Source organism: Diadema antillarum, unplaced genomic scaffold (assembly GCF_040938485.1).
Source record: "Diadema antillarum isolate AM-2024a unplaced genomic scaffold, OU_Dant_1.0 seq00000507_RagTag, whole genome shotgun sequence".
Lineage (NCBI taxonomy): Eukaryota > Metazoa > Echinodermata > Echinoidea > Diadematoida > Diadematidae > Diadema > Diadema antillarum.
The window spans coordinates 1,514,692-1,526,021 of NW_027271462.1; the positions used below are offsets into that span (position 1 = coordinate 1,514,692).

At 37.0% G+C, this 11,330-nt stretch overlaps 1 protein-coding gene across 5 annotated transcripts in view; it reads left to right on the plus strand.

Annotated features, from left to right (window-relative positions):
- LOC139734043 (uncharacterized) overlaps positions 1 to 11,330 on the plus strand; it is a 58,739-nt gene that overhangs the window by 839 nt on the left and 46,570 nt on the right. For 2 of the 5 annotated variants that reach the window (XM_071644850.1, XM_071644854.1), the window contains exons 1-5: positions 1,905 to 2,065; positions 4,503 to 4,688; positions 5,875 to 6,051; positions 8,074 to 8,259; positions 9,447 to 9,623. In XM_071644850.1, the coding sequence (XP_071500951.1) occupies positions 1,973 to 2,065; positions 4,503 to 4,688; positions 5,875 to 6,051; positions 8,074 to 8,259; positions 9,447 to 9,623 (819 nt within the window). In that variant the 5' untranslated portion in view covers positions 1,905 to 1,972. Of the gene's footprint in view, positions 1 to 1,904; positions 2,066 to 4,502; positions 4,689 to 5,874; positions 6,052 to 8,073; positions 8,260 to 9,446; positions 9,624 to 11,330 lie in introns of those variants that run through there. The other 3 variants (XM_071644853.1, XM_071644852.1, XM_071644851.1) reach the window with 3 other exon arrangements.

An 11,330-nucleotide genomic window follows, 5' to 3' on the forward strand; every position in this document is an offset into this window, starting at 1 on the left:
CCTGAATAAAATGTTTCATGTATTTCATTTTTTTTATAACAAGATGTGAAATATATCAAAGATGTCAACGATGGTGCCTCAAGACTTGACTGCAGTGTATAACTTGTTTGTAATTACGGACTGTGAAGGAGTATGAGTGGATAATATTTCAAGTATTATCTATTAACCCAAGGTAAACAAGTAAAACATGACGAATTTATATGTCAGTCTTCTTTTGTCAATATCCAGTTATTTGCTTTAATGTAAGGTCCATAAGTTTAATGGTCACGCACGCACGCACCGCACACACACACACACACATACACAATGAATGCACTAAATGTGTGTTCATGTTTCAAGTCGGATTCAAGACTACTGTAGTCACACGTCCCACTTTCGTATACATTGGTCAATTCTACACATTATGCTGTTCTTACATTTACGTGGTCATGATTTTTTATTTTAATCACATAATTCCTATGAGATTTATTGGACGTTTTGTTTATTTGTTGTTGAAGTGCTTATTCTTGTTTCATTTCCAATACAGATTCAAGATTTGGACATTATACTGTCTGAAGATGGTCACGATGTAACTTCGATTGGAGGAAACTTTGCCAGATGGATATGTACCATGCCACGCCTTTCGCACTTTAAGATAGAGGACGTCGTATACTTGAACGAAGAATTCTTCTCAACAGCCGCTGTCTTAGCGTCATCATGTCAGGTCTGTGCATCAAACCTTATACGTTATTCAAATTTGTCGAGAATGTTCTTGAGTGTTCGTATCATTTCATCGTTGATAATTGAGTCTTCTGGCCACCTGTAAAAAGACCTGTGAATGTAAAATACAAGTAATGAGTTTTCACTTTTGACGCAAAATTTTCTTTTCTGTGAAGTTATTCTGTTACACATTGCATTCTGTATGTAAGCATTTCCAATTGTCTGTATCGCTAGCTTTCAGAAACATTAAGTCTTTCAATGCATGAAGCACAGCATCAGCAAAAACACTTTTAGTTGTAGTAAAGAAATGCATCCAAATATGTAGGAATATAGAAGGAGGAATTTCTCAACCTAATGGATCTGACACAATTCTAGAATAATTCTAATAATACAATAGCATTATTACAACCATGAAATAATCGATTTATGCTGTATTAAATGCACAAACATCTGTTGCTTACATTTTTGTGCATGAGTTCGATTTAAAGCTCGAGAGAGATGTAAAAGTAACGATTTATTCTAATCTACATCAGGATCTGCGATATGTTGTCTCCTGTGTATTTCACAAAGAATTCATTCTGTCGGCAAGACGTTGATTTCTATTCTTTCCCGTTAATCATCTTAAATTGGAGGTTGATAATTAGAAGCCACACACTCATCTCCTGAATAAAATGTTTCATGTATTTCATTTTTTTTATAACAAGATGTGAAATATATCAAAGATGTCAACGATGGTGCCTCAAGACTTGACTGCAGTGTATAACTTGTTTGTAATTACGGACTGTGAAGGAGTATGAGTGGATAATATTTCAAGTATTATCTATTAACCCAAGGTAAACAAGTAAAACATGACGAATTTATATGTCAGTCTTCTTTTGTCAATATCCAGTTATTTGCTTTAATGTAAGGTCCATAAGTTTAATGGTCACGCACGCACGCACCGCACACACACACACACACACATACACAATGAATGCACTAAATGTGTGTTCATGTTTCAAGTCGGATTCAAGACTACTGTAGTCACACGTCCCACTTTCGTATACATTGGTCAATTCTACACATTATGCTGTTCTTACATTTACGTGGTCATGATTTTTTATTTTAATCACATAATTCCTATGAGATTTATTGGACGTTTTGTTTATTTGTTGTTGAAGTGCTTATTCTTGTTTCATTTCCAATACAGATTCAAGATTTGGACATTATACTGTCTGAAGATGGTCACGATGTAACTTCGATTGGAGGAAACTTTGCCGGATGGATATGTACCATGCCACGCCTTTCGCACTTTAAGATAGAGGACGTCGTATACTTGAACGAAGAATTCTTCTCAACAGCCGCTGTCTTAGCGTCATCATGTCAGGTCTGTGCATCAAACCTTATACGTTATTCAAATTTGTCGAGAATGTTCTTGAGTGTTCGTATCATTTCATCGTTGATAATTGAGTCTTCTGGCCACCTGTAAAAAGACCTGTGAATGTAAAATACAAGTAATGAGTTTTCACTTTTGACGCAAAATTTTCTTTTCTGTGAAGTTATTCTGTTACACATTGCATTCTGTATGTAAGCATTTCCAATTGTCTGTATCGCTAGCTTTCAGAAACATTAAGTCTTTCAATGCATAAGGCACAGCATCAGCAAAAACACTTTTAGTTGTAGTAAAGAAATGCATCCAAATATGTAGGAATATAGAAGGAGGAATTTCTCAACCTAATGGATCTGACACAATTCTAGAATAATTCTAATAATACAATAGCATTATTACAACCATGAAATAATCGATTTATGCTGTATTAAATGCACAAACATCTGTTGCTTACATATTTGTGCATGAGTTCGATTTAAAGCTCGAGAGAGATGTAAAAGTAACGATTTATTCTAATCTACATCAGGATCTGCGATATGTTGTCTCCTGTGTATTTCACAAAGAATTCATTCTGTCGGCAAGACGTTGATTTCTATTCTTTCCCGTTAATCATCTTAAATTGGAGGTTGATAATTAGAAGCCACACACTCATCTCCTGAATAAAATGTTTCATGTATTTCATTTTTTTTTATAACAAGATGTGAAATATATCAAAGATGTCAACGATGGTGCCTCAAGACTTGACTGCAGTGTATAACTTGTTTGTAATTACGGACTGTGAGGGAGTATGAGTGGATAATATTTCAAGTAAATTATCTATTAACCCAAGGTAAACAAGTAAAACATGACGAATTTATATGTCAGTCTTGCTTGTATAATTTTGCATGTTTTCGATTTATACCTCGAGAGAGATGTGATTAAGGCAACAGTAACGATTTATTGTCCCCGCCGAACGAGTTCGATCAGGGGACTATGAAACGGGCTCCGTACGTGTGTGTGTCCGTGTGTCCGTCTGTCTGTCCGTCCGTCCGTCTGTCTGTGCGTCCGTGTGTGATCAAAATGTTCAATTTGCTACTTCTCTGTCATTTATGAGCCAATTTTGATTCTGTTTGCTTTATATGATAGCACTACGTGGGAGCTTTGAAACTTCTACACAGAATTTCAGTTGTGACCTTTGACCTTGACCTTTGACCTATATTGTACATTTTGCTTCAAAATGCTACTCCTTCGCCATTTCTAACCCGATTTCGATTCCGTTTGCTTTATGTGATGGCACTAGGTGAGGGCTTCAAAACTTCTACACAGAATTTTGACCTTTATAGCATTATTACAGCCATGAAATAATCGATTTATGCTGTATTAAATGCACAAACGTCTGTTGCTTACATTTTTGTGCATGAGTTCGATTTAAAGCTCGAGAGAGATGCAAAAGTAACGATTTATTCTAATCTACATCAGGATCTGCGATATGTTGTCTCCTGTGTATTTCACAAAGTATTCATTCTGTCGGCAAGACGTTGATTTCTATTCTTTCCCGTTAATCATCTTAAATTGGAGGTTGATAATTAGAAGCCACACACTCACCTCCTGAATAAAATGTTTCATGTATTTCATTTTTTTAAAATAACAAGATGTGAAATATATCAAAGCTGTCAACGATGGTGCGTCAAGACTTGACTGTAGTGTATAACTTGTTTGCAATTACGGACTACAATGAACGAGTATGAGTGGATAATATTTCAAGTAAATTATCTATTAACCCAAGGTAAACAAGTAAAACATGACGAATTTATATGTCAGTCTTCTTTTGTCAATATCCAGTTATTTGCTTTAATGTAAGGTCCATAAGTTTAATGGTCACGCACGCACCCACGCACCCACGCACCCGCGCACCCGCCCGCACATACACACACACACACACACACACACACACACACATACACGGGTGCTGTTCGTTATTCCGAAGGTTCGCTATTCCGAAGGTTCGTTATTCCGAAGGGTCGTTAATCCGAAACACGCAAATTCCCTATACCTACAGGTTCGTTAATCCGAAAATGAAAAAGTGTTCGTTAATCCGAAAAATTGGTGGCGTTTTTCCAAAGGTTCGTTATTCCGAAAATTGGTCAATCTGAAGATGGAATTCGGAACAATGAATCTTCGGAATAACGAATCTTAGGAATAAAGAGCCTTCGGAATAACGAACCTTCGGAATAACGAGCTGTAACCCACATACACAATGAATGCACTAAATGTGCGTTCATGTTTCAAGTCGGATTCAAGATTACTGTAGTCACACGTCCCCATACACATTGTGCTGTTCTTACGTTCCCTTTGTCATGATTTTTTTTTTTAATCACATAATTCCTTTGAGATTAATTGGACGTTTTGTATATTTGTTCGTGAAGTGTTTATTCTTGTCTCATTTCCAATACAGATTCAATATCTGGACATAACTTGGTACCCTCTGTCTGCAGATCGTCACAATGTAACTTCGATTGGAGGAAACTTTGCCAGATGGATATGTACCATGCCACGCCTTTCGCACTTTGAGATAGAGAGCGTCGTATACTTGAACGAAGAATTCTTCTCAACAGCCGCTGTCTTAGCGTCATCATGTCAGGTCTGTGCATCAAACCTTATACGTTATTCAAATTTGTCGAGAATGTTCTTGAGTGTTCGTATCATTTCATCGTTGATAATTGAGTCTTCTGGCCACCTGCAAAAAGACCTGTGAATGTAAAATACAAGTAATGAGTTTTCACTTTTGACGCAAAATTTTCTTTCTGTGAAGTTATTCTGTTACACATTGCATTCTGTATGTAAGCATTTCCAATTGTCTGTATCGCTAGCTTTCAGAAACATTAAGTCTTTCAATGCATGAAGCACAGCATCAGCAGAAACACTTTTAGTTGTAGTAAAGAAATGCATCCAAATATGTAGGAATATAGAAGGAGGAATTTCTCAACCTAATGGATCTGACACAATTCTAGAATAATTCTAATAATACAATAGCATTATTACAACCATGAAATAATCGATTTATGCTGTATTAAATGCACAAACATCTGTTGCTTACATTTTTGTGCATGAGTTCGATTTAAAGCTCGAGAGAGATGTAAAAGTAACGATTTATTCTAATCTACATCAGGATCTGCGATATGTTGTCTCCTGGGTATTTCACAAAGAATTCATTCTGTCGGCAAGACGTTGATTTCTATTCTTTCCCGTTAATCATCTTAAATTGGAGGTTGATAATTAGAAGCCACACACTCATCTCCTGAATAAAATGTTTCATGTATTTCATTTTTTTTATAACAAGATGTGAAATATATCAAAGATGTCAACGATGGTGCCTCAAGACTTGACTGCAGTGTATAACTTGTTTGTAATTACGGACTGTGAGGGAGTATGAGTGGATAATATTTCAAGTAAATTATCTATTAACCCAAGGTAAACAAGTAAAACATGACGAATTTATATGTCAGTCTTCTTTTGTCAATATCCAGTTATTTGCTTTAATGTAAGGTCCATAAGTTTAATGGTCACGCACGCACGCACCGCACACACACACACACACACATACACAATGAATGCACTAAATGTGTGTTCATGTTTCAAGTCGGATTCAAGACTACTGTAGTCACACGTCCCACTTTCGTATACATTGGTCAATTCTACACATTATGCTGTTCTTACATTTACGTGGTCATGATTTTTTATTTTAATCACATAATTCCTATGAGATTTATTGGACGTTTTGTTTATTTGTTGTTGAAGTGCTTATTCTTGTTTCATTTCCAATACAGATTCAAGATCTGGACATTATACTGTCTGCAGATGGTCACGATGTAACTTCGATTGGAGGAAACTTTGCCCGATGGATATGTACCATGCCACGCCTTTCGCACTTTAAGATAGAGGGCGTCGTGTACTTGAACGAAGAATTCTTCTCAACAGCCGCTGTCTTAGCGTCATCATGTCAGGTCTGTGCATCAAACCTTACGTTATTCAAATTTGTCGAGAATGTTCTTGAGTGTTCGTATCATTTCATCGTTGATAATTGAGTCTTCTGGCCACCTGTAAAAAGACCTGTGAATGTAAAATACAAGTAATGAGTTTTCACTTTTGACGCAAAATTTTCTTCCTGTGAAGTTATTCTGTTACACATTGCATTCTGTATGTAAGCATTTCCAATTGTCTGTATCGCTAGCTTTCAGAAACATTAAGTCTTTCAATGCATGAAGCACAGCATCAGCAGAAACACTTTTAGTTGTAATAAAGAAATGCATCCAAATATGTAGGAATATAGAAGGAGGAATTTCTCAACCTAATGGATCTGACAAAATTTTAGAATAACTCTGATAATACAATAGCAGCATTGCAGCCATGAAATAATCCATTTGTGCTGTATTGAATTGATGATGCACAAACATCTGTTGCTTGTATAATTTTGCATGTTTTCGATTTATACCTCGAGAGAGATGTGATTAAGGCAACAGTAACGATTTATTGTCCCCGCCGAACGAGTTCGATCAGGGGACTATGAAACGGGCTCCGTACGTGTGTGTGTCCGTGTGTCCGTCTGTCTGTCCGTCCGTCCGTCTGTCTGTGCGTCCGTGTGTGATCAAAATGTTCAATTTGCTACTTCTCTGTCATTTATGAGCCAATTTTGATTCTGTTTGCTTTATATGATAGCACTACATGGGAGCTTTGAAACTTCTACACAGAATTTCAGTTGTGACCTTTGACCTTGACCTTTGACCTATATTGTACATTTTGCTTCAAAATGCTACTCCTTCGCCATTTCTAACCCGATTTCGATTCCGTTTGCTTTATGTGATGGCACTAGGTGAGGGCTTCAAAACTTCTACACAGAATTTTGACCTTTATAGCATTATTACAGCCATGAAATAATCGATTTATGCTGTATTAAATGCACAAACGTCTGTTGCTTACATTTTTGTGCATGAGTTCGATTTAAAGCTCGAGAGAGATGCAAAAGTAACGATTTATTCTAATCTACATCAGGATCTGCGATATGTTGTCTCCTGTGTATTTCACAAAGTATTCATTCTGTCGGCAAGACGTTGATTTCTATTCTTTCCCGTTAATCATCTTAAATTGGAGGTTGATAATTAGAAGCCACACACTCACCTCCTGAATAAAATGTTTCATGTATTTCATTTTTTTAAAATAACAAGATGTGAAATATATCAAAGCTGTCAACGATGGTGCGTCAAGACTTGACTGTAGTGTATAACTTGTTTGCAATTACGGACTACAATGAACGAGTATGAGTGGATAATATTTCAAGTAAATTATCTATTAACCCAAGGTAAACAAGTAAAACATGACGAATTTATATGTCAGTCTTCTTTTGTCAATATCCAGTTATTTGCTTTAATGTAAGGTCCATAAGTTTAATGGTCACGCACGCACCCACGCACCCACGCACCCGCGCACCCGCCCGCACATACACACACACACACACACACACACACACACACATACACGGGTGCTGTTCGTTATTCCGAAGGTTCGCTATTCCGAAGGTTCGTTATTCCGAAGGGTCGTTAATCCGAAACACGCAAATTCCCTATACCTACAGGTTCGTTAATCCGAAAATGAAAAAGTGTTCGTTAATCCGAAAAATTGGTGGCGTTTTTCCAAAGGTTCGTTATTCCGAAAATTGGTCAATCTGAAGATGGAATTCGGAACAATGAATCTTCGGAATAACGAATCTTAGGAATAAAGAGCCTTCGGAATAACGAACCTTCGGAATAACGAGCTGTAACCCACATACACAATGAATGCACTAAATGTGCGTTCATGTTTCAAGTCGGATTCAAGATTACTGTAGTCACACGTCCCCATACACATTGTGCTGTTCTTACGTTCCCTTTGTCATGATTTTTTTTTTTTAATCACATAATTCCTTTGAGATTAATTGGACGTTTTGTATATTTGTTCGTGAAGTGTTTATTCTTGTCTCATTTCCAATACAGATTCAATATCTGGACATAACTTGGTACCCTCTGTCTGCAGATCGTCACAATGTAACTTCGATTGGAGGAAACTTTGCCCGATGGATATGTACCATGCCACGCCTTTCGCACTTTAAGATAGAGGACGTCGTATACTTGAACGAAGAATTCTTCTCAACAGCCGCTGTCTTAGCGTCATCATGTCAGGTCTGTGCATCAAACCTTATACGTTATTCAAATTTGTCGAGAATGTTCTTGAGTGTTCGTATCATTTCATCGTTGATAATTGAGTCTTCTGGCCACCTGTAAAAAGACCTGTGAATGTAAAATACAAGTAATGAGTTTTCACTTTTGACGCAAAATTTTCTTTTCTGTGAAGTTATTCTGTTACACATTGCATTCTGTATGTAAGCATTTCCAATTGTCTGTATCGCTAGCTTTCAGAAACATTAAGTCTTTCAATGCATGAAGCACAGCATCAGCAAAAACACTTTTAGTTGTAGTAAAGAAATGCATCCAAATATGTAGGAATATAGAAGGAGGAATTTCTCAACCTAATGGATCTGACACAATTCTAGAATAATTCTAATAATACAATAGCATTATTACAACCATGAAATAATCGATTTATGCTGTATTAAATGCACAAACATCTGTTGCTTACATTTTTGTGCATGAGTTCGATTTAAAGCTCGAGAGAGATGTAAAAGTAACGATTTATTCTAATCTACATCAGGATCTGCGATATGTTGTCTCCTGTGTATTTCACAAAGAATTCATTCTGTCGGCAAGACGTTGATTTGTATTCTTTCCCGTTAATCATCTTAAATTGGAGGTTGATAATTAGAAGCCACACACTCATCTCCTGAATAAAATGTTTCATGTATTTCATTTTTTTTATAACAAGATGTGAAATATATCAAAGATGTCAACGATGGTGCCTCAAGACTTGACTGCAGTGTATAACTTGTTTGTAATTACGGACTGTGAGGGAGTATGAGTGGATAATATTTCAAGTAAATTATCTATTAACCCAAGGTAAACAAGTAAAACATGACGAATTTATATGTCAGTCTTCTTTTGTCAATATCCAGTTATTTGCTTTAATGTAAGGTCCATAAGTTTAATGGTCACGCACGCACGCACCGCACACACACACACACACACATACACAATGAATGCACTAAATGTGTGTTCATGTTTCAAGTCGGATTCAAGACTACTGTAGTCACACGTCCCACTTTCGTATACATTGGTCAATTCTACACATTATGCTGTTCTTACATTTACGTGGTCATGATTTTTTATTTTAATCACATAATTCCTATGAGATTTATTGGACGTTTTGTTTATTTGTTGTTGAAGTGCTTATTCTTGTTTCATTTCCAATACAGATTCAAGATCTGGACATTATACTGTCTGCAGATGGTCACGATGTAACTTCGATTGGAGGAAACTTTGCCCGATGGATATGTACCATGCCACGCCTTTCGCACTTTAAGGTAGGGGGCGTCGCGCACTTGAACGAAGAATTCTTCTCAACAGCCGCTGTCTTAGCGTCATCATGTCAGGTCTGTGCATCAAACCTTACGTTATTCATATTTGTCGAGAATGTTCTTGAGTGTTCGTATCATTTCATCGTTGATAATTGAGTCTTCTGGCCACCTGTAAAAAGACCTGTGAATGTAAAATACAAGTAATGAGTTTTCACTTTTGACGCAAAATTTTCTTCCTGTGAAGTTATTCTGTTACACATTGCATTCTGTATGTAAGCATTTCCAATTGTCTGTATCGCTAGCTTTCAGAAACATTAAGTCTTTCAATGCATGAAGCACAGCATCAGCAGAAACACTTTTAGTTGTAATAAAGAAATGCATCCAAATATGTAGGAATATAGAAGGAGGAATTTCTCAACCTAATGGATCTGACAAAATTTTAGAATAACTCTGATAATACAATAGCAGCATTGCAGCCATGAAATAATCCATTTGTGCTGTATTGAATTGATGATGCACAAACATCTGTTGCTTGTATAATTTTGCATGTTTTCGATTTATACCTCGAGAGAGATGTGATTAAGGCAACAGTAACGATTTATTGTCCCCGCCGAACGAGTTCGATCAGGGGACTATGAAACGGGCTCCGTACGTGTGTGTGTCCGTGTGTCCGTCTGTCTGTCCGTCCGTCCGTCTGTCTGTGCGTCCGTGTGTGATCAAAATGTTCAATTTGCTACTTCTCTGTCATTTATGAGCCAATTTTGATTCTGTTTGCTTTATATGATAGCACTACATGGGAGCTTTGAAACTTCTACACAGAATTTCAGTTGTGACCTTTGACCTTGACCTTTGACCTATATTGTACGTTTTGCTTCAAAATGCTACTCCTTCGCCATTTCTAACCCGATTTCGATTCCGTTTGCTTTATGTGATGGCACTAGGTAAGGGCTTCAAAACTTCTACACAGAATTTTGACCTTTGACCTTGATTTTTGACCTATATTGTACATTTTGCTACAAAATGCTACTCCTTTGCCATTTCTAACCCAATTTCATTTCCGTTTGCTTTATGTGATGGCACTACAGTCTGTAGGTGAGGGCTTCAAAACTTCTACACAGAATTTTGACCCTTGACTTCTTTGACCTTTGACCTTGATTTTTGACCTATATTGTACATTGGCTACAAAATGCTCCTCCTTTGCCATTTCTAACCCGATTTCGATTCCGTTTGCTTTATGTGATGGCACCAGGTGAGGGCTTCAAAACTTCTACACAGAATTTTGACCTTTGACTTCTTTGACCTTTGACCTTGATTTTTGACCTATATTGTACATTGGCTACAAAATGCTACTCCTTCGCCATTTCTAACCCGATTTCGATTCCGTTTGCTTTTTGTGATGGCACTAGGTGAGGGCTTCAAAACTTCTACACAGAATTTTGACCTTTGACTTCTTTGACATTTGACCTTGATTTTTGACCTATATTGTACATTGGCTACAAAATGCTACTCCTTTGCCATTTCTAGCCCGATTTCGATTCCGTTTGCTTTTTGTGATGGCACTAGGTGAGGGCTTCAAAACTTCTACACAAAATTTTGAACTTTGACTTCTTTGACCTTTGACCTTGATTTTTTACCGATATTGTACATTTTGCTACTAAATGCTACTTCCGGCGGGGACATATTTTACGCACCGCGTAATTTCTACTTTTCCTTGTTCCAATCTACATCAGGGGCTGCGGGGTTTTTTGTGTGTGTACTTGGTGTACTGCCTCTAACTCTCCA